The sequence below is a fragment of the Sinohyriopsis cumingii genome, chromosome 5, assembly GCF_028554795.1.
Source record: "Sinohyriopsis cumingii isolate HCF-2022 chromosome 5, ASM2855479v2, whole genome shotgun sequence".
Taxonomy (NCBI): Eukaryota; Metazoa; Mollusca; class Bivalvia; order Unionida; family Unionidae; genus Sinohyriopsis; species Sinohyriopsis cumingii.
Genome location: NC_142965.1, coordinates 12,976,754 through 13,002,213, shown reverse-complemented (window position 1 = coordinate 13,002,213; position 25,460 = coordinate 12,976,754). Strand labels below are relative to the sequence as shown.

The window sequence follows — 25,460 nt, the reverse complement described above, 5'->3', positions numbered from 1 at the left end:
AGCAGTCTGGTGTATAATATAGCCACCATGCCCATATTCTGCCGTTACAATCTGGCTTTACAATCTGCCGTTACAATCTGGCGCGCGATATATGTATGTGTTACGATGTCGTACTCCAATACGATACTGCTGATTATGTAGCTGGCCTTGTTATTAGCTGCATTATTAACGGAATGTGGGATCACCCGATATAGCTGTTAAACGTTATTTCTAATGTAGATTTTCCTGAAAAGCCCAATTAGTAGTAAAGACATAAATAGCAACTCGAAGGCACAAAAATGCTTGTTAAACTTATTTCCGTCAACCTTAATCCGCCACCGATATGTACTGGATGCTTTGGTATTCCACGTTCTTCATCTGTGTTATCCACCAGCTATCGATCATTGTACACGCACCATATGTGAGAATCATGAAATGTTGCTAATTTGTTTCGTTTGAGCTTGACATTAATCTCCTTGACGATGGTGCGGCCCAGGAAATGTAAGATTGTACGGATGGCATTGACCTGAGCTCTAGTACCGCTGCTTAAAGCAATCGTGAAAGCCAGCCTAGCGGTTCTGTGCACAATAACATCTTTGCTGACAAGAATTAGAAATATGACTTTTAAATGCTTGTTTTGGTCTATGGTATTTGGATTGTTCACAACAATGGTTCCGAGGTCGCCCTTAGCCTTGAGTGGGCAGTCGATAGAGCGGAATGAGTCCAGTTTGTTTTCGCATTTAAACATATTGGATAACAAATGGAGTTCATAACCGTAGTAAACTAATCTAAATTAAATTATTGCTATCTGTCATACTTGAAGGGCAATTTATCATCAGGGAGGAGCGACTGCAAGTAGAAACACAAAACGGCTTGATGGAACTCGAGAAGTAATATCATTAGTCACACTGACCAGAGAACATAGCGCTCATAGAAGCGGTAGCATAGAAACTTAACAACGTCCAAATAGAAAGGTCCTTGATCTTAACGATGCTCTTCAAATAACGTGTTGCGAACTTATGCATAACGCCTCAAAGTTTCAAGAGCTTGATAACTACAGGGTCATAAAAAATATAATCTGATCCTGAGAGAAATGACACGAGTTTATCTACTGAGGAAAGAGAAAGGATGAACCATGAGATACAAGATCACATTAAAAGCCCTTAAGATGAACGGATGCTAAAGCATGAGGCTACCAGCATTAACCGTGAAGCCTTTCGTATCCCACTTGTGAGTGGTTTAAAGTCATTATTTTCATCCTTCCTTCGCTGCTTTGTTATGCTGCCGGAAGGATGTCCGGTTGTTATACACGTGCAAGCGTACCTCCAGAATTAACATTGGTACCTCCTACCATGTCTTTGGTCGCTATAAGAAGCGTGCTGTTATCCTCATCACAGGAACCAATTTTAAGCCCCATGATTGCTGTAATCAGAGAGAGGCCTTCCCCAACGACGTAATCTAGCTTACAAATGACTTGGTCTGTCATTGACTTGTACCTAGTTAACGACTCGGGTTTTTTTATATTCCAACCCAGGTATTATTCCAACATTTCATAGAAACTGCTTTTGCATTTTGCACACTTTAGCCCTTTTCAGCACTAATATCGACAAGCGCATTTCGGCTTGTGAGCCTATGAGTGCTCGAACGTACACCAGAGCATTCGTTCGGATGTTCCACCACGGCTTGGTATGTCCTTGTGATTTTCCCCAGCATAAAATGTACAGATTAGTTTTCGGCAATTTCGTAATGTTTGATCTATTCGATGTCTAGTCGTTTGTTGGTTGTCTATTCTGTAAAAGACATATGAGCAGGGTTCCAGTTAGGTATTGTACAGTTGTCATTATTGAAAATATCAATATATATGGTACCAAGGCAAGGTAGTAACATAAAAGCGGTTAAAGTGAGTTCAGACTCAGACAGGATCATTGACAGCAAATGATTGCGAACGCTAACGTCACAGCCCAAGATAACGCATCAAACGACAAAGTTCACTTGATTCCGCCAAAACTTCATCTCATTTTTTACATTTCTAGAGTTCCGGTTATCCATTATATTTTTAGACTTAGCCACGGTTATCAAGCTGTTGTTTGCAAAGTCAATATATGTGCTCTGAAAAGAAGCGCCTGGTGTTCTGCCACTCACATTCACGTCAAGGCTAAGAAACAGTTCGACGATATCTGCTCTTTCTGCGTTGCAGTAGATGCCATAACTGTATATTGCATCAATATTAAAGCTAAATACTTGTAGGAATACCATCGCTCTCGCACTAGTGAATAAATATCTGCGAAATGTGAGATTTTTTACAATGTTTGTCTTATTGATTATTTCTCTGTTTGTGCCTATGGCTCAGTAACAGGTCATTTGCACCGACTCAAATTCGCTGTCTGTGCACCATGAGATCTCGTACAGATCATGTTGGTTCAACATTTCGGGATGAGCTTGATAACAACCGATTTAAAGTTAAACCATCAGGTCATAAATCATTCGATTCCGAATTGGTAGTATACAAACTTAGGCTTGAAAAATCAATGGAGGCTGCCCTTCATACAATGACTGCACGCAACAAGGCGGTGACAAGGCAATTCTTTATATATACTTGAACCACTCCGCATTATGTACGCTAAATCTCGGCTCGCTGGACCAAACCTTTAGGATTCTCAAAGCAGCAAAGGGTGATATAATTAATGGACAATAGACTCATATAGCGCCATATACCAACATTCCACTACTCTATGGCAAACACGATAAGATAAACACAAACGAGGATATTCGTCAAAGGAAAAACAGTATCCAGTTTCAGGTGATTCAAGTGAGTTGAGAATTCTACAGGTCGGACGTATTTTTTCCTATGGAGACCAGATTCGATGTTGAATATGGTAGGTCATCCTTATGGGATGCGCTATTCTTATTCTGCGTATGATGCAGTAGAAGTTACGAGTATTGTTTTCCTTGAAGGCATAACTGACGTACATTATTTTTACAAGTCCGTGTCGTATGCTTACCAATTAATATGTAAATCCGCAATAGCTGCGTTTGTCTTCAGCCCAAGTGCGCCATTCAAAGTAATTCAGCACACCAGCAAATCATTAATATTCACCCTAGTCTTACTTATCTGATGTACTATTGATATTCTCAGATGCTGACTATCTTCATTCCCTCTCGAATTAATTTGTGCGCCACGTACGAATGTTGTTTTTATTAGAACAATCATTAACCGAATATGTCAACAAAAATGAACCAACTACGAGCAACTTCGGTGACGGAATTAAAGGGTGGCACTTCTTAATTCGAAACTGAATACTTAAAAGTCGTTTAATCCAAACATCTTGGTTATTTCAAATAACGGTTTATGTCAGATAGCTTTGTAAACAAATAATTTTCTTCCTTCAAACTGTATTACTAGAATGATGAAATGTATGTAAAACAACGGCAGTTTTAAGAGGCTTGAGGGTAGAATTACCTCTTCTACTTTTATCGCGCACATTCATAATGAAAACCAAACATTAGTAACTAGCTTGCGATTTCATGCTTTATAAAGCGAATGACAGTTCCCTATTTCGTAACATGTGTTATTTATATTCAGATTCTTTTGATATTGTACTTAATACACCTATCTAAAACAAACAAGCAGTTTAGTTGGCATGGAAGATGGAGCAACACAACCTTTTAAGGGTCCACCTATAGAGTTGACGACACAGACACTCTGGAAATTTTATTAGGGGTAGGTACAAAGGTACAATTCCTCTTCTGTATAAGGATGTACATAAGTCACCAAGTCACCTGAGGGAGATTCATCACTTTACAACTACTTCTAGTTAAGAAAGTACTATAAAGAGAGACTAAAGGTCGGTAAATATATGTAACTTTTGGTTTCTCAGGTAATTCAATTTTCTACTTTTATTCACAATTTCAATAACATATATCAAAGGTCATTAGACATATTTCTTGCAAAGTCTCTTTCAACTTTTATTTTCATTGCGTTGTTCCATAATTGACTCAAGATAACCCGCTCTTGGTGGCATTGCGTACGCAAGAAGATTTGTATTGGTGCTTCTACAAATGACACAAATAGACGTACAATCAGAATGAGTTCTCGTTTCTTGGAAATTTGGCCACAATAGGATGATTATCAATAAGTTATCTACATAGACTAAAACAATAAAACAATGTTTCTGGATAGCATCTTTGCACATCCTGTTTTTCGTGCGCAATCGTGTAAAGCAGCTTTCTGCGACAGACTGTTAGACGTACTGGTGATGTAGAAGGACATATTGAAATAAATCCAGATGCCTCTGATGCAGGAAGCAGGGAGATAAAATGATTCTCACATACTTGCATTTATTAATGACATTTAGTGAGGAGACATTTCATATAGGACTTTTACATTGCGTCACACAAACCTATGAAATTGGAATGTGTTAGATGAAACTAGCATCGCAACCCTATGACTCTTTCTCCAACAACTTTTCTGCTTGAAATTCACCAGGATTACATATAATTCGAAATAAAACAGTTCTAAAGTTTTCGTATAGTCATTTATACTTAATGATAATGACATTAAAGGAATTATTGCTTATCTTTGTTCTGGGAACATTACTGATTCTAAATAATGTCCTACTTTAACGTTGGTAATCAGCAACATTTGCAGTTTCGATGTTGTCTAGCACAAACAAATAGGTTCAAATTCCCTCGCATAAAATTCTAGCTTGAGAAATATATTCAGAGACACAAGTATTGAAATACTAAAATGATCTCCCTACATCAAGTTGTTTATATGCGACAGTGTGAGCCAGCTGCCTGGGACGGATGGAAAATATATGGATGAATACTGACGCACTGACATCTACATGTCCCGCTGCAAGCAGTAGGGACATGAAACAATCCTCATACATTTTTGTATATTTATGACCCTTTTGGAGAAGACATCATACATATGAGTTTAACGAAGTGTCACATATCCAGTGAAATTTGAATGTCTCAGATGAAATTTAAACCTTAAACCCTTGACTCTAACACAAAACTTCTGCCAACTTTGATACTGTAATCTATATTTGATTTAATTTATATTTGATTTAATTTAATTGTTTGTTTGTCAGTTTTTATCTTTTATACTCCATTACATGCTAGTGTAATGTAGCTTTATTTACTGGACTTGACATTGCCCAGAAATTCAGTTCAGTTCTGTTTGACCTGACTGTTTTTTATAAGCAACTAATAATATAAAATTTGTATCTAATGCTGATCTAGTTCCTGACCTTGATTCAGAAATCAGTGAGAGGTGAAAAAAACAACTTTTTTAATTTTGTGTATTCTTTCTCAGAGTAAGATTCATAAAGTTGAATCGATGCTATACTTGGCGTACGTGACAAATAACATGTATCAATTTGGTTTTTCCAGAGGATTGCCCCTAGTCCGGGTATCTGTTTCGCGTCGTACCTAGATTTATTATTGATGTTTTGATCAAGAATAGTCATTACTTGCCTTAAGACTTAAGAAGTTAAATTGTTTAATGTTGTGACCAGATTTTTGGGCTAATTATTTTGTTCTCTTCAAATTATTTGGATTCCAAGAGATTATTTTTCCCAGGTAATACTTGTGCTCTAAATGAATTCTTGGACAAGGACAGTTATCGAAGCTACACAGAATTCAAACACTGAAATATTATTTTCTATGATTCAACGAAGAACTGTTGACAAATCAGTACGATGCTGACCACAGCATAAATCATTCCCATACATTTTGGATTTCATCCGGATTCGAACTCAGTGTCATTAGGACCTTTTACTAATACAACTTCTAATTTTTAATTCTTTGATTATTCTTGAACTATTTTTGGATTTGATTCGTAAAACCGTACGTTTTTTTTCTTCTCATTTTTACCTTGTTTTTCTAGGGAAATCAATTATTTGTTAAATTTTACAAAGCTTGGTGTCTTCTCTCTTTACTTGTAATTGTTTAAAAGACCCTAAACACGTAACAATACTAACTTGAACTTGAAAACATTTCCAAATAAACACCATTCTAGCCTTACTTTGGAATCAGTTTTGTTGCATAAAATATTAAATAAACTGAACTACTGCATACTTCTAAGCAAACATGTGTACGAAGACAACATAGAAAGCAAAGGCCTCTGCAAAACAGAATATACCGATACGTTAAGAAGCTTTATATGGTGGTTGTCAATTACTGTTAAGAAGACCGCAAGGCACGAACTGCTCAGTCTGATAAAACTGTCTGGCTTCTGCAAGATGGCAGAAAATGATGCAGTCCGATAAGTCATTTAGGGATGTTCTACCGGGTAGTTGTAACTACTTAATAAATACTAAAGAGCTGTCGAAACGGGAAAACTATGTGCACCGTCAACGAACAAGCTTTAGTTTAAGATTATAATGGAAGAGAATTTTAAGAAATGATAGTATTTTGTGCTGAAGTATACTATTTTTTAATAGACTGAAGAAATATGCGAAAAATTTTAGTGATTAAATATAGCACAGATTACACTGACCTCGTGAATGTATATCATACAACATCTCACTGAACTTTTATTTAAGTACTGTTTTAAACATGGCATAAATATCTTCAACTCTAAATGGAATTACATGCACGAGTTCATCAAAATATATTTGCATCTCTCCTTTCTGTTTTTCAGACATTACCCAATATTCCCATGTGGCCGTTGATGTCAGCACTGGAAATTTCTACGTTACATTTAATAAAACGATTGCAGTAATTGATCCAGAATTTGATGTCAAAACATTAATCACTACATCCCTAACACCAGGAAAGCTGAAAGTTTTCCCCAGAATCGGGTACGTAATGTATTCATACTGTGTTAGTTTTTATTTATCATAAAATAATGCTAGAATAGACTATTTGCTTTTAGATCACTACACATGCTTACATTACCATAAGGAATTGAAATATTTAGCATGAACGACACGTAACAGAGAATGAATATGATCGCGGTTAATTTCCAAGAAAACATTATAATAGTAATCAGAATAACAAATAAAATTTTGCTAGATGTAGTGATACGCATAAATATTTTACGTACTTGCAAATTCATATAAATGTATTCCTTCCCAAAAGTGAAATGGAACATATTCACTCATACCTGAAATATATTAGAATTGATGTTTTTAATATTAAATCACAACAGATTACACACATCTAGAAGAGTTATCCCCTGGACAGACTTAGATCAGATGCGGTGGAGTAATCCTGTGCAAGGTGCTTTGCTCTAGAAGACTCAATTCTAAATAGTCCTGAATGTACTTAAGTGTCATTTCAATGTCATCAATTAATCAATGTAGTTGAGAGTAAACTATTTGCAAAATTAAAATGTTATTTTGGATACTATCAGCATATTCATAACCTACCTACCAGTAACTTTATTGTATCATATTTTCCTTAAATCTTTAAAAGACAAATGGTGTGGATAGAGGGATCTAAAATCCGCAGGGCCAAGATGGATGGTACAGAACCCAATGATTTTGTAAGCGACGGAATTTCGTCACCAAGTGACATAGCGTTCGACTATGAAGGTATTACATTTCGTATCGTTTGTTAATGACCTTAAGTACTCACAGAAATCATAATTCTGTATAGCATTATATCTTATTTAGGTTCATCGTCTTAACTCTTTTAACCTAGATGTTACGTACTGTTGACGTTAACCTAGAAAACCCTCCTCAACCCGCTATTCCTGTCTTTTTCTTCTCCACCTCCTTCGACCACCACCAAAATTACTCATATTACCAATTTTATTACTACAACGTATACTACTACTATAAATATTACTACTCATACCCCTCCCACTACTAATACATCAGTATCTATATCACAACCGTTACTACCAACAACACTATCAGTGTCAGCACCAATTGTTCTATGTTTCTTGTGATAGGTGAAGCTCTATACTGGTGTGATAGAACTCTTGATAAGATTGTAAGAACGGAACTAATGCAGTCTGGTACTCGAATCATTATCTCAGGGACTGGTGAACAGCCAAACAATATTGAAGTTGCCGGCCAATATATCTATTACACCAGCTACATCTATAGAAGGTAAGTTTGGAGTTATTATTTATTGCGCACTTTGTAAGATGTGGAAAGATTTGTATCCATACATACATGCATGCATACATACATACATACATACATACATGTGTGTGTATTTTTTAACATAGCTTTAACAATATTTCAGTCAAATCGCTATGATGTGTGTATTGTGGCAGTTTATAGTGATGTCTAACACTGGGACATCATGCCGCAGACATATAGCATTATGTCCCACCCAGTCACATTATCCTGACACCAGGCATCCCAGTCCTAACACTAACCTCTTAATGCTGAACGCCTAGCGAGGCAACTATTCCCTACTGATTGTGATATTTGCGTATTGGAATGTGTTACACAACGCCTGACAGCATCTTGGCGTTCAAGAGGTTAAACCTAGATTCGTCATCTGCGCAATACTTAAATAGCAGTATCAGTAGAGATGAAAAATTTTAGGTTTTGAACCATAATGATTTTATAAAATATAGCAGATGTTGAAAAACAGTGTTTTAGAAAATTAAAGATTGAAACTATGTCCTTCATGCAAGATTTTTCTGATTTCAAAATTAGACCAGAAAATGAAGATACATCGACAAGCATCAGAGATCAATGTTGTGCACCAAAATTGTTCAATCAACAAACATAATAAGGCGAGTACGCTCTATTCAACATTTGGTGTTAATAAATGACAGAGCAGAAAAGATCAAACGCAATAATGTAAAGAGTCTCAACCTACATTTTAAATAAAGAAGATTCTGACTAAGATTAACACGGCAAAGAAGATCGCACACATGTTGATGCAATCATATGGACATATAAACCTTTTCATTCACAGAATTATACTAGCAATTCACACTTATACTATAACCTATGCATCTGAACAAACGGTTTACAATGAATAATTTTACCACATCCATAATACCTTTAATAACAACGAATTATCACAAAACAAATCATTTGATATGAATAACAATTTACTCGATCTGTCTGAAGTTAAACTTGTACTGCTTTGATATGATGCAGACATGCAGATTTTAATATTCGAGTTTTACAGAATTATTATTTAATTGTAATTCATATTGAACTACTGAAATAAATGGTTCAATCATTACAGAGGACGCCAGTCCTGAAGGAATTGCAGTATTTGTAAAATGTTACAAATGCACAAGGTAAAGCTTATCTAAGAAATAAAAAATGAGATATAAAACAAAATATATGCAACTATGTAGTAAAGCAATTAGATTAAGCTGGTATGATAATCTAGGTAATTAATAGATCAGAGAGAAAAATCAACAATTAATTACTTCTGAATGTTGAAAACCGCAAATAGAGTATGAATCTATTTAAACAAGAAAATTTGCTATCGTATTTTTGATTGACATATTATGTTCACAGTGATCTCTTGTGCAATTTTCCGGATGTCATAAATGTTATTTCAAACAGCCATCTTTCTAAGATATTTAAATAACGAATACGTCACTGGTAGAAATATGAATTGGGAGGACTGCAATAGTAGTAACCCTATTTAGCATGAAATAAAAGAGTTCAAACAGCAAATAAAGGCATGTAAGGCAAGTGGAACATACCAAAAATAATAAGTAACTGCTTTATTGAAATGTAATAGGAAATAAATGGACGAGAAAAAAATCAAGAAAACAGATGACATCTTTGCAAAATGTTAAAGTTGCTAACATTTACAAATTATTGTTAGTTAATGTAATTTACAAATTAACAACATTCTTCGTTTACTTTACGATTTTACAAAATGAACTGAAACAGAACGGCATAACTTCAAACGGAATTAGATACATTATAGGATGTGTCGTATGTCTGCTAGTTATACCTGTATCTGACTTTCTATCTACTGTCATAACTTCGAAAATGTGGATTGGAAAGGTCCAACTGCAATAAAGTAACACAGAAGACAATACTGTTCAAGATCATGTCAGAGACAACGCATGAAAAAGCACGAACACAACACTGACAGTGTATGCTATTCCACAATGATGAAGTTAGACATAATTATTAATTCACCCTTTGTGTTAGTACTTTTGCCGCTAATGATACTACCATATTAAAATTATATTTAGTTAATTTTCTGACTTTCATTGGGAAATAAATGAAAGATGAAAACAACATAAACAAGATCATTACAAGAACCTGCAACTTTAACTTAACCAAAGTTTAAAATTATTGACTTGGAGTTCAGGGTTGAAGATAGCTTTAAATTGTTCACTTTAATTTTACCAAAAGAAAGTTTAAGGAAAAGAATGACAAAAATAAAACACGAATTGTTTCAATTCATGATGTTAACTGCATCTATGAAAATGTATGTGACCAAGTTAGATGTTTGACTATATTGTTGTAATTAAATACATATTGTTTGCACATAACCATGTATATAAAACATACAATGTGGAATCGAAGGAAACGCGCTTTCTCCTTTGGTAGAGATGTGTCAATTGATAGTAATAATTCCCTGTATATGCCTTGCATTTATTCATATAAATCAAGTGGATGCGCTCATATAACTGAATGTAAAATGACGTACTTGTTGTCAAATGTTCGACTACTTAAAACACTAGTTATAACTCACTAACATGCTATATTAGGATCGTGTCATTATTTATATATATATATATATATATATATATATATATATATATATATATGCACATACATATAAATGCGTATGTATAGTCAGTTTCTTAGAAGGAAATACGGATATTAATTTTATTCCAGAAAGCGGTATTTTAAAAATATTTCTTGAAACTTTTGTTTTTATCAATGTCTATTCAAGAGCCATATATCGGAGATACAAGATGAATGGGACAGATTTTACAAGAATGTTTGAGTCCCCACTTGTTGGCGGACTGGCCTTTTTGATGGTATACAAGGATCCACATAACATATGTAAGTTATATATATATATATATATATATATATATATATATATATATATATATATATATATATATAAATGCAATAAACTCACATCAAACAGTGCTAAACTAGTATCTATCTAGTCTGATCTCTTTGACTCTTTAATGAGTCTTTTTCAAAGGCAAATACAAAACATAGACAAAACAAACAAATTTAATACGAAAACGGTTATCTTTGCGAAACTTTACATGGCTATTTCTACAGGAATTCAACCTTTAAACTCTATTATGTGTCAACTAGTTTATTTCAGCTTGCTGCTGATACTGGAAAATATTTTTCTTGACCTTGAAATTGATGAGCCATAACGACATCTATTATTTTATGTAAATTTATGTCAGCGCGGATTATATCCCGGATATTTTATTTTTAAATTAGTCATCTGCTATGAAGCAAATTTAGATAATTATTTAAAATAAAATGTGTCGGCTGCAAAAGATAATTGCATTTGTGCATGGTTGTCTTCTTGTCTTAAACTACATGGTTTCAGTGTTCTAAAACGACGTATCCAGTAAGATTCCTTTTCTTTCCTGGTTTGGGGACTCCATACTCCATTTGGGGTTGTGAGCAATAACACTTATTCTTGCGCATTCTTTATATATATATATATATATATATATATATATATATATATATATATATATATATATATATATATATATATATATATATATATACATACCATTGCCGCATGACTTTATCCACCAAAGAATTGTTACAATGTCTTTCACAAAATTATCTCTGAACCAAGGGGAATCATCTGAAAAATACGGCTTGAATATTCGTTCCGAAGTAGAAGCTAAGAACAAATTAGTGCCGGAACGAAGGGTCTCTTTAAGTTAGCAGTTTTCAGCATAACACTTACGTTCCATTTTCAGTGCATGAGGAATGTTCCATTTCAAACGGAAGGTGCTGTAAGTTCTGTTTGCCTGTAAGGAATGGAAAAAGGTGCGCGTGCATGGACAGTTCTTCGCTTAACGATGATGGAAGGACATGCTCTTCGGGTAGGTATTGATATTTGAAATTGGAATAAAATAATACTGAATATTTCCAGACAGTTCTATAATACAAACTTCATACATGCCGTTGTGCATCTTTGGCTTTCCTAGCGACTCTGCTTAGAAGCCATTTTTAATATACTCTACGACATACACACATATAATCAGCTGTTATATTTTTCTACACTCGCTAAGATTATAACCTTTAGCTTATGTGCATTGTATGTGCAGAAGTAATGTATATTATTTAGATGTAGTAATATACATAATACTATATCATAGATGGCAATGTTTATGATCATTACGAAAAGATTTTAAATCGAGATTAAGAAATTAAATGGTTTTCTTTGTTGGAAATCTCTATGCGGCTTCTTATTTAAATAACCCTTTCCTGCCATCTTCTCCACATCAGTGCCCATGTGAAAATGGTTCAGCTTCTTGGCATAGTGCCTGTACATCGTCCAGGATTAGCATGCTCACAACAGGATTGGCAACACAATTACTTTATATACCTACAATTTTGCTTTGCAAGCTGATACTTCTGCGCGTGGTCCACTAAAGACCAAATGTGCTTTGGCAATTCTGGAGCTGGTTTCGTCATTAATGTGGACTGTTTGTAATGACGAGGCAGGTGAACTTGTCCACTGCCTGTAGGGATTGACCACTGGCTGCGTTAGTAGGCTGTATGCTTGGCTTTGCTGGCGTAGATTGGTGCATCTCAGCTATCCTCTTTGACACTGATTGTGAGACCGAAATTGTCACTATCTGAAGAAAAATTGTCCATAATCCGTTGAATGACAGGCTAAGGTAACGATTGTTAACGAATAAGAGGTAACCGTCATTTCCAATACGTTAGTCTTGGTCCGTAGTCTCCTTATATTGAGCAACGTGCCATCCGTCAGATATATGTTGTAGATCTCAGTTTCATAGTTACGGGTTGCATCTGTAAACATTGCAGAGAATATTAACACGGTTTGGGATTAACAAGCTGACTTACGGGACATCATTGGTAACTGTGAATGACTCATTGTCGTTCAGGATTCAAGAAAACATGACATCAACAAAATGCCAAACCATTACAGTGAATTTCTCAGGGCAAATAATTTCAATATATATTCAGAAGCTTCCACAATTGATTGTATCAAAGTTTTTTTTAGCTGGATGAGAGTCTTGTATGGGTCTGAGTTCTGTTCCTGGTGTTTCTTCTAGAGTTGACGAGAAGATGCACACATGTATGTAGTCGGTGTCCTTCTCTGAAGCCCCTCTGACTCTCAGATATAAGCCCTTGACGAATAAGATGTACAAGAGTATTCAACAGAAATCTGACCATGATGTCGACGCCTACTGACAGCCCACGGACATCCATATGACTTTCGTGGGGGTTACCTATTGATTATTGTTTGCTTTTACAGTTGGACGATGGATGCCTCTTTGTACTTATGAGGTTAATTTACATTGTGTGAAACATTCACGAAGTTTCTGTATTATGCACGAGTATTTGGCTTCGTAGAATTATGCCGTGATAGCATCTGTTCCAGTTATTTTCATTTGACAGAAAATCTGTTGCTTTTCTTTAGTTTCGGTCAGCGCCGGAAGATCAGATTGATATATGTTAATTTCCACCTAGGAAAGTGAATTAGTTGTCCTCTCACTGTTAGATGTTTGCTGTATGAGGGTCTTTTTGAAGTGTCCGGACTATCTTTTTAGTTTATATTTCCTATGTAAGTGGGTTGCCATTATCTCTCGTTATTGGATATATACTTGATTACTATTACCCGTAGCTTGTTTTGAAAACAATTGAAACGTGTGTCTGCGTATGACTAAATTTCATTAGCCTTGTTTCTGATCTCTGAGTCTTTCAGCTCTCTGTGTTTGCATTGGAGATTCATCTTGATATTGTTGCCTTCTAAACATGCCTTTTGCAAGTAGCGATTCGCATTCAGTAATCTCCGTATGACAGCATCGTTATCTTCAAACTAATCTCATTGTTAAGCTATGGTTCGACCAAGAGTTTCTGATTCAGCCGTGTGCACGAAGATTGTAAAGGATATCCAGTATGCATGGACGTTCTCAGGGTTAAGATCAAATGTTTACAGTTGACTGCACGTTTCTTCACCAAACGCTAGATTCACAATCTCCTGTGTCTGTTTAGCTCTTGGTTGCCTTGTAGTCGTCAGAAGAACTGAATACAAATATATTGCGGTTGGAGACTGTGTCTTTAGTCAGTTAAGTATTCCGCGCTACTCGTGGCCTTCGTCACTCTTGCAGCCTGTCTCTTCTTCTGACAAGTTACGCAGTTAATAAAATGCCTGTGCTTAGTGTGGGTGTATCCAAGATTCTTGTTGCGGCTAGGAAGGCAAAATACTGTTTGTAATTTATAGGTCTTGTTCAAAGAAATTCCACAGCTTGAGTAATCCGTTATTTATACGTGTCTGGCGATGACACCTGGCCTTGTTTGGTGATCCCCCACCAAGGATATTGTGCTTATCCGCATCAACCGAATGTGCATATGAATCAAACCTTTAGATGCTAGACGAAAGTCACAGACACACATCTTTAGTTATATCATCGTTTTTCTCGGTGCAGCCGTCAGTCAACGGTTTTGGCCTGAATTCACTACTAGTGAACCATGGCATCATGGAAACTCACTAACTCACTGACGTTTGCTCCTAGTAATTGGCTAAATTATTTCGGGTTAAGGATATTTCCACTGCGCCGAATTCTAATAATCACACAAATCTAAGAATTCCTTAAAACGAGGCGCTATAACCAAATGCGCATACTCCAACTTTATTACAATATATTCAACAAAAATACATGGATCAAGGAGTTACTTCGTATAAATAAATGCAGAGTTGCTGAACAAAAATAATATGTGAAAGTTAAACAATTGCAATACTGACAACATAAACAGTACAGTTGTTTACACAAATAAATGTATTTGATGTAGGAAATTCCATATGAGTCTCCTAACAAAACTATATTGTGCAACAATGACCGAAAGGCAATTAGCGATGGTTCTTCTTATCGGAATGGTTCAAATCAGTGGTGTTGGATACATCTTGTATGCAAACAAACACACAATACTGGACAAACAGGAGGTTGAAGTAATGCTGAACACGATAGCTGATGACGTTTTGAAAAATATAAGGGATTTGGATATATCAGATGATGAGTTACATTTCATAATCTCATACTTAAAAAAAAATACTTATTTATGAAGCAAAGCATACTGACCCCTTCAGAACAAAAATGCTGACAGCAGGGAGTAAAGGAGAAAGAGCACCAGGAGCTCCGTTGTAAATGGGCGACTCAGCCCCATCAACATCTCCAAGTGAAGAATATTCAACCCTTTCATATTGAATTAATTAAGAAATCTTAAACATTCATTAGATATAGGTCATATAGATGGTACGGGTGAAAAAAGGGATTACTAACCTCTAGGCGAGCAGGGACGTGCTGACCTTGAAAATGTATTACCAACTGGGATGGTTGATTATGCTAGAAAAATAATCACCATCTGCTAATGTGGACAGTGCCACTTTTTGAGTAAAGCAATTTCGGAGTCTGCGAGTTAGGTCATGTGTTCTAGGCAAGAGAGAATTCCTCGCCGTAATAAATATAGTTAATACCTCGATCCGAAACATTTGGGAAAGCAATTAAAATAATTTGAAGAAAAACTTGATAGCACAGGTCAAAAAGTCCGTTTTAGTCAACTGCTAAACAGTTAAACATAGTTGGGATACACTCGACCAATGCTTTAGATTTTAAATATATGATTAATAACCCATTTTTTGGCACTTTTTAGACATTTTGATTTTCACCGCGATTATTTTTATATAGTTATACTTACTGATGATCAAGGACTCAAATCATCAAGACGATAAGCATTAATCTTTTTGCATTCAACTATCCTCTTTTAAGAGCCAGAATGTGCACTTTCCATTCCGAATGCTGAGCTGGAGAAGACCTGTCTCCCCTGCTACAATCGTTACTGTTCCTTTACCTGCAATCAAGGCTTCGAGCTGACACTCAGTGGAACTACTCTGAAATGTGGAAGCCTTGGCAGGTGGAATCTTTCCAGTGAAATTTGTAGAGAGGATGGTAAGTTTCTGAAGCAGAATAGTTAACAATTTTGTGAATTTTAAAATAGTACATGTCATTAAATGTATGTTATGTACCAACTTGTCTCTCGAAATAATGCACAGAAATACAAGTTTTATCCAGATTCAATCAATAACTTCCAAACAAACAATACACAATTATGTAGCGGTACTTACCGCATTCATTGAATAAGCGAAATTTACACGACCAAATAAACTATCAAGTCATCTCCTAATAGTATGAGGGTGAAGTATCTCATGGTCGTAAGTTTAATGCACATCAAAACAAAAACAAATGAGGTTTCCCACAAAACAAAATGATGGCCGCAAACGTTGTTTGTCGCTTTCCGAGAAGAAACGTCGAGGAGCAGCCCCAGAAACCGACAGAACTTATCACTGGAGAAAACTGACGGATGATGAAGGACTCTAAACCGACTCTGAAATGGCCAAGTTGTTGGAAAGGTACTAATTAGGGCTATATAAGCTTTATTCAACTCTCATAGACACTTATAGTTTTAATGTTTGAAACTTTGTTTGCACATTTTGATTTGAACCTGCCGGGAATTTTTAGATTTAATTTGAAAAAAAATTAAAACTAATTTATATGATCGTCTAATCATTAATTCTTTACTGCTACCATAATATGTTTCTGCCGCGTATATATATGAGGCAAGGGATAGGGCAATTTATAATACCCTAACAGTGCAAAGTATGTATTTAGAAGGCTTAATTGCATTCACTTCATATGTTAGTCAGCATTGAAAAGTAAGCAATATACAATCATAAAGAATGGTATCATGGATTTTGTTAGGGTGTGTTGGACAGAGAGATTAAGTTCATGGTACGCTATTGCTAGGGTAGCACTTTTTTAAAACCTTTATGCTCTGTTATAGAGCAGGCCGTGTGCAAAAATAAATAACAAACATTTTCTACATAATTTTGAAATGGTCAATTTATATACTAATTTGGTTTCATCTTAATATACGACTAGTACTAATACTAAACTGCCACTACTAATGAAAATAAAAATTTTCAAAAACACTTATAACATGAGAACCTTTGAGGAATTTAGCTGGTTGCGGTTGGTTTGACGTCGTTTTTGAGCACATCTAGGGTGAGAAATGCGAAAATATCCCATGAATTTATGATTATATAAACCATTGGTTCCTAGCCTTACTCGCGTATGAAGACCCCATGTTAACTTCAAACATTTCGCGGACTCCCACATATTATTGGTTTAACTTTTTATGCCTGCGAAGATATATGAATATGCAGACCTTTTGAATAAACACGAGATCAGCGGCCAACATGTTAGGAACCACTGATATAGACATTATATAATTTGCTGTGTCAGGGCGCAGGGATTTTAAGATTGATGCTATTTCAACCCAGATTTCTAAGTATATGAATCGAACTTTTGCACTGACAACATTCTTGGCAAATGGTCATACTATTTACTTTTTTCATTTTAAAACTTTTGAAGATACAAGTCCTAATTAGGTAACTCTACGTGTAATACGTTGTATAGCATTTCCATTACACTCGGTATTCCCTATCTTGTACAATATAATATGTGGGTTCAGCTGATATTCCTTGTGTGCATCAAACACCTGTGGAGCCTGCCTGATTGAGGGTGACCATTTAAGTGTTGACATTACAGACTCAAAGAGAATCCTGACTAGAAATGGTTGAGGACTATTCGGGGCACTTAATAGCATTATCCGTGACACGAATCTGAGAAATAAGTACAAGTTGTATGAAATTTTATGTACAGAATATTCATTTTAGTACATATCTCGTAAACGTTTGTCATGCCCACGCTGTAACACTGGTCTCATAAATCGTACTCTATGAATATGTTTATTTTATGCCACATTCATCTGTAATAGTTTCGAATTACAGGAATTATACATAATAGACTACTTGCTAGATTAAACTATTATAAAGATGTTCTCTATGTACATGATTGATTGGTCTTGTTTAATTTGGATTTTTTTAGTCGATAACCAGATAGCTGTATAACCATTTGTTAGGTACTTTGGTTTCTTGGTACATAGGCAATATGAGTTTTAATAGTTTTCTAAGGTGGTTTGTTTTCTTTTCATTTCTATTAAATCCTAATAAATTAGAATGAATATATCTTTATTTTAAATATATGTCTTATTTCATATTATAGGAATACAACCGAGATAGAAGTGTTCCACAGACTGTTATCACTGTACCAAACGTTTTGCACTCACTACCTCCATAAAGAATCTGCAATATCTTGGTTGCCGTTAACAACATGCATGTCAACTTGCCTCTTCCTCTGCACAATGACGGAGAATTGTGTGAGTAATACTTTCATATTTCAAATTTATTATCGAATGTTGGTTATAGCCCAGAGTATCATGTTACTTGTAAGTCAGATTTTTTAACACTATATACTGTTATGGTTATACAACTTCTTATCAATATGCCAAGTGTGAATGCAAGGCAACCAAGGATAAACAATGACCAACTATTAATGAAACATTCCTTAGTTCAGACTTCTTAGATGTAGGTTTGGAAAGAGTCCATGAAAGTTGTCTATCATAAAGAGCAATATCCACTTTACTTTTCAATGATCAGACAACTACTTCATTATCGAGTTTTAAGTCATGAGGCAGGTATATTCGGTCTACTGGAATTTGTTCGGTACGCTACATATTCACTGAAAGACACAGTAGCTCAGTTGGCACTGTTGAAAGCTTGCAAACCAAACATTTTAGGTTCAATGCCCACTCTGACAAGGCCAAATCATCATCCTCAGTGTACATGAGAAAGGCACTCAGTTCCAATATCATCTGCATGATGTAGCCAATTATGTGTTGAGTGTGTTGTTAAAAGTCAATCAACAACAACATCGTATACAAATCTGATACATGGACATTGCGTCTGCCATTCACTACTCGTCTGCAACCACTGCTAGAACAATCATCAAGATTTACATATATACATGTATATTGATACTCATGTTTCCATTTTGAAAATATTGATCATTTTATCAATTGTAAAAGTGTATGGATGAAATGTCTTCTTTCTGCAATCAACTGGAATATAGCGTAATCTTACCAAAGATTGTTATTGTTCTTAAGATTTCTGCTTGCTTTTAATAAAATTATAAACATGTTCACGCTCTTTGAATACCCAAAAGACATTGCTATTGAAATACATACTTGCTATTTTGACAGATACTACAGAACATTAAACAAGTGGACATTGGACTGCATGTCCTCCTACGAAAGAAAGGGGTATGCATACATTCCAGTGAGACAAAATCATGCTCAAGAGGATCATAGACAAATCGATGATGAAGATAAGAAAGAGAGAGACATTTGTCATTTTTAAGGATGTTTATCTGAATTTAAATTTAGGGCCTAGTCTTGTTTACGAATTAGTAAAACTTTATCATTTCGAATGACTCATATCATGTGCATTCTATTTTTTATGTGATTTAGTGAAATTAGCATATATAGATTGAGGTAAACAATTATTCATTCATGTCTTAAATTCAGTCATGTGGAATCATTTACTGTTGTAATCAGGAATTATTTGAGAGCAATCACTTTTAATTTGTATTGGAATTTTGAAGTACTCATTGACGTATTGGACAGAAAAATCAACCAATAGATTAATTAGTTCAAAGCTAAGAAATCATAACTGTATTGTGGCAAGAACAAAAGAAATAGATTTCATTCACGCTGAACTTTATATTTTTTGTTAAAGATAGTGTTTTACGAAGCAACATAGCCTGATGGTAAATAGTTGATTTTCCTCTCTGTTCTCATGTTAGCATTGCTGTTTTAGTACTTAAATAGTTTTCTTTTAAGATACAAGTTGTAATTTATATAAAAAAATATACAATATGTTGTTATAAAGGGTATATTGATGCATAGCATGAAAACAAGTTGTATGTTACCAAAATTGAGAAAAACTGGATTTGTGCATTTTGTGGATGGATTTAAAAGGATTAGATGTTATATGGCTGGTATGTTGACAGTGTGTAAAGTAGATTTACATTTGCACCTTTTCAGGATGCGGTAAGAATGTATCTAGGTGCAAATGATGGTAGCACATATTCATGTTATAGGAACGATAAATCTAAAGTACACTGGTTGATATAGCTTAAATAGATTTAAGTGCGGACGATGTTAGCAAGTAATTTGTAAGTGCAGTTCTTTTTCGAAATGTGGACATGTATTATTCCATTTACATCCCTTAGAGTTTCATTCCCCTTTCCATCGGCACGTGTCTGCATCTAGTGTAGACATACCAGTCTAAATTGTTTATTAGTGGTTTGGGGTGACATCCAACTGCCTTCCTTTGTTGGTCAATTTCTGTCAATTATGAAAGATGGCTGATTTTCTAGTACCCCCAAAAGCAATGTCCTTGTTCTCGTTACACTTACCTGATATGATTTCCTACAGAAATGTAAATGCAAAAATAATAATACTGGCATATCTTTATAGAAATAAAGAAAGTAAACAAGTTCTGTCAAATGAAACTGATACACAGCAGAACAAATTAAGTATCTGTACAGAAGTGTAGATGCATAATAGTTGATCGAGGAAGCCAAGCAATCAATCTAAATTGGACAAACTTTAATGTTTTAGGTGTAAATTGATATTAACGATCAACTGTAACGTTTGTAGGGTTAACTCTATATTTAAGATAGACAGTCTTTTTGGAAATAGTGAATTCTCTGTATTATATTTCCTAGAGTCAAATCTCGAGTCAAAAGTGCTTTATAAACAGCTTTTTGTTAAAGAAAACAAAACTATTCTCCATCTGACTTTCAAGCATTTAAAATGTTACGGCTCCATGATTTTAAAATAAATATCAAGAAAGAGCAGAATCGACAAGGTAATTCAAAGATAATTCAAAATATAATTTATTTCCTTAAAACACAAAGTGATAAAGTACAAATAACGTAGATATTGGGAATGAAATCCTAAAGTCCATAATGTTATATTAATTCCAAAATTGTTGAGGAATCCGAATGTGTTCCAGAGGTATTCAGAATTATAGTCAGTAATGTGCTGATATATAAACATTACAAAAGGCGAACTATGTTATAATCCCAAAATTATTTAAACAAATACACGGTAAATCATATGTCATATAATGAATTCAGATTTTCTGTGACAGTTATTATTACATTTCATTTAAACTATACTCAGCACTGTAATTCCAACAATTGATTAAGTCGAAAAAAAAAATTCCTCTAAATATAATTTCGAAGACTGGTAGTGGTTTATCGTGTATCGGTCACGTGTATTTCCACCAATAGCAATATTGTACAAAAAATAAATAAATGACTATCAATATAGGCGAATTTCATCTGCACTTTGTTCTGGTGTTAATTGATTTTTGTCATATTGAACAGAACAAACAAAGTTACTGCATTTCGAGCTTTCAATGTATCATAGTTTCCTCGGTAAATGATGCAACTATTATTTTACTGCATTTCGAGCTTTCAATGTGTAATAGTTTCCTCACTAAATGATGCAACCATTAATGAGAAAAGGCAATGTTTTTAGATACTGATATGCATGCAGTAAACACTTTATCCAGTATAACAAGTTTCGTTTCACTTTATTTTGTCTCTCTACGATAATTCTACATTGCAAAGAACCAGCGAAGTTCAATAGTCATACCGACATTCAAACATTCAGCTTCTTTCAATAATATTCAGAGCATCATTTTTCTATGCTGTTCCTATGAGCAGCACATTCTCTAACCCAACAAATATCTCTTCTCTTTTTCTTGCATTTGTCTCTCGTCCAAAATCTTCCCCATCTGTTATTAAAATCTTAGCAGAAAAATTATCTTATTACAAGAATTCGATTTTGAGAAATGGGACATGGTATGTGCTATTGGGTTATAGTGAAACTGGAGCAAAGACAGTTGACAATTATTTTTAAAATATACTATTGTAAGATGTACCAAATATTTTCATGTATGCAATCATAAACCAATAAAAAAGCATATCAATTCTTTGACAAGAGGGAACTCGGGTCCTTGGGATTCCATGGATGGCCTGTATAAAGGTTTCATGAAAAAGTAACAGAAAGAAGCAAAACCAACAAGTTTTGTAAAATTTAACAAATACTTTAATTATCAAAGTTATAATTAAAAATATGAGAGGAACTTACATTCTTTTGAAGTGAATATAAAAATCATCCTAAAAAAGTTAGAGTCCAAAGGTATGTAAAATTCCGTTTAAACTTCAAAACCGTAAATGTACAGGTCATCCAAGAGTCGTAACGTTGTCAAAATGGCATTGCTCAGAACTCCATTGAATAGTTCACAATAGTTCCAGAACAATATTATAGTCCAGAACAGGAACACTTCATATTTCCAATGAAAATTCCAAACCAATGTTTTCCGTCGCAAATAATATATAAGTACAACATAAAACATGTCTGCGGACTTTGATGTTACAACAGGAACACAATAAATAAGAATGACTCCAAAACAGGAGTTAATTAGATCGCTCCCTTCTCTCCGTATATATACTTTCGATGCCTATTACGACAAAGATTCGCAATATTCCCCACGTGACAGATCGTACTACTAAATTTAATATTTCAAAATATCATTAACGTGAACTAACTCATCCAATATGAATTAATTTAATTATTCTAAGATACTGCCTGATCAAGCTGTCCAACGGCAAAATGGTCGAATCTCGTAAACATATTTACTAACACTTCTAATATTAGTAACATGTAGGTAAGCATTAATTTACAGATCCTATGCAATTGAAAGCTCTTTAACAAATTCAGCTAAGGAAAACCACTACAATTTACAGACATGAATAAAAATACACACACACACACACACACACACACACACACACACACACACATATATATATATATATATATATATATATATATATATATATATATATATATATATATATATATATATATATATATGTATATATATATATATATAGGAAGGTGGAGATCGGTACATGGATTTTAAGCTGGTGGGAAAACTTTTATAAGATATGATATTTACTATCATGGGCTTAAATTAATGAGTTACCAGTATGAGTTGCAATACCCCCACCCCTTGATAAGCTTGCAAATCTGATGTTAAAGGTGGTAATACTCGTAGCCCTTCACTGCAAGAACTCCACTTTGATATCTATGATAGGGACTGGTCGACCCGTCACTGTCATGAATATCAGGTTCGGCGTCTTGCAATATAGGACTAGACTGTACCACAGATGCTCGTTACAAATGATATTAAGAATATCGGTCAATTATATTGTTACATATCTCGATCCCCCTACCATACATCGATTGCCGATAATTGTATTTTCATTTGTAACGACCATTGTACCCCAACACTCTATATCTACTTCCCACCAGTCCTATTTACGCTTACATTGTGAAGTTTGTTTTTCTGACAGAAGATGTTCACCGAAAGACGTAATTTAAAATTCAATGTTCAGTCATCTATATCTTGCTGTAAATGTTTATTCCTAACGAAACAGTAAACACCTTACATTTGACATCCTATGGTCTACGTCGCCTCTTTTGGTGTGGGTTCATTTTAGCTATGTTCATTTGAAGTATTACCACTTCGGAAACAAACGAATTGATGTTCGAAAAACATCGATTTGTTGAAAGTGGTAGCATCAAGGTGGCGATTGATAACGGTACCGTTTAAGGAGAGGAACATTCGCCTGCTGATAATGAGGTAAATACTTCAGTGTTTATTGTCTGATCAGCTACAATTTGATTTTACGCCTTACAATGGAGAAAATACAACTATTGCCAAGGACAAGAAGATAGCTGTATTTAAAATGTACTAAGTAGAGTTATATTTTTTAATTTGTTTCTACTAATTATACAGTTAATAAGTATATATCAGGTAAATTATTGTTTTTAAGCTAACTGTATTTTGTCCAATCGAAAAGATAACACGAAATTCTCACGGTAACGTGCGTTCCAGAATAAGGCTTGCTATAACATATTTGAATATTCTACTATACATTATTTGATTCATACTATAGCGACCTCTATATGTTTTCCAAATAAGGTAGCAATGTCCTTATATGGCATACAAAAAACAAGGCTGATAACGGAAATAGTTATCAGTTGAACAAATATGGATAGAGAAAGTACAAAATATTTTACATGTATTTCTACAATGATATGCAGCAATTCTGTTATTAAAAAGGAGGACTATTCATGTTCCTTCAGTACATGTAAACAAGCAGCAGGGAGGGTGAACAGCCCATTTTAGAAGGGTGTATTCACGAAAATAAAGCTTCCTACGAAAATGAAAATACAAGGTCAATTAAGTCAAAATGAAGCCTCTAACGGACCGAGATTTTCTGTAATTGTTAGATCATTTTGTTACTTTATCTTTGCCGCTCGTGTTTACCCTTCCGGACACTCATTGTTGGTCGTCACCCTCCCTGCTGCTTGTTTCTAAACCAAACATTTCAGCAAGACCTACACGAATATCGCGACCGAGGATCATGTCAATTTATCGTGATAATCCGTGTGGGGTAGGTTGCGCAGGTGAAAAGAAGTTGTGAACTTAGTCATATCCATATCCCCTGACCACCAAGTCTGATGAATATTTCGCAGAGTATGTGTATCGACTCCATTCAACACAACTAAAATAGTACACTTATCTCTGATCACCGTAGGTATTTGTGTATATCGATGAGTGACATAAATCACGTCTGTATTTTTATGCCTGCATAGAGAAAATATTCGAGCTGGATTTGATTGTTTGTCAAGCATCCCATCATCGCATGCTACGAGATTACTAATAAATCAATCGAGGTCGTCCACAGATGGGGCTTCATCAATATCAATGATAAAATCAATAATATCATTACCATCCTCGTCCAAGAATTTCGCGTTTTTATTAAAATCTGTAAGTACATCGTAGCATCTCTGATCATCTACAGATGGTGCCACTAAATATAATTTATCCCACTTGTGCCATCTCATTATGAAATTAAGCAACAATTGCCTATTACCAGACCCAGATGGACCTATGATAATTGCTCTGATAGAATTTGGTAGCGCTGGGTGATACTTGACAGGCTCTATCTTTCGTAACGCTGAGAAATCAATGACATCGATGTTGTACAAATATAATAAATAATATGGATTATATTGTGTTCGATGCAGAGCATCCACCCCCACCAGTGAATTAACAACAATAATAACAAAAAATAAAAACCGCGCACTTACAGGCATGTGTGTGAAATATGGTTCAAAAAACACAAATTTTTCTCCCTTGACAAGTCAAGGAAAACAGGTGGTGATATCGCTGCTCCATTAGAAAAATTACCAGGAGCTCCACGGGATAAATACCCAGGA

General features: G+C 34.8%; 1 protein-coding gene across 4 annotated transcripts in view; it reads left to right on the top strand.

The window, feature by feature from the left end:
• Window positions 1–25,460, top strand: part of LOC149798649 (low-density lipoprotein receptor-related protein 2-like) — a 94,661-nt gene that overhangs the window by 53,318 nt on the left and 15,883 nt on the right. For 3 of the 4 annotated variants that reach the window (XM_089957488.1, XM_089957487.1, XM_089957486.1), the window contains 6 exons: window positions 6,629–6,788; window positions 7,405–7,523; window positions 7,886–8,045; window positions 10,837–10,949; window positions 11,855–11,980; window positions 15,899–16,078. In XM_089957488.1, coding sequence (XP_089813614.1) covers window positions 6,629–6,788; window positions 7,405–7,523; window positions 7,886–8,045; window positions 10,837–10,949; window positions 11,855–11,980; window positions 15,899–16,078 — 858 coding nt within the window. Of the gene's footprint in view, window positions 1–6,628; window positions 6,789–7,404; window positions 7,524–7,885; window positions 8,046–10,836; window positions 10,950–11,854; window positions 11,981–15,898; window positions 16,079–18,253; window positions 18,408–19,289; window positions 21,661–25,460 lie in introns of those variants that run through there. The other variant, XR_016421009.1, reaches the window with a different exon arrangement.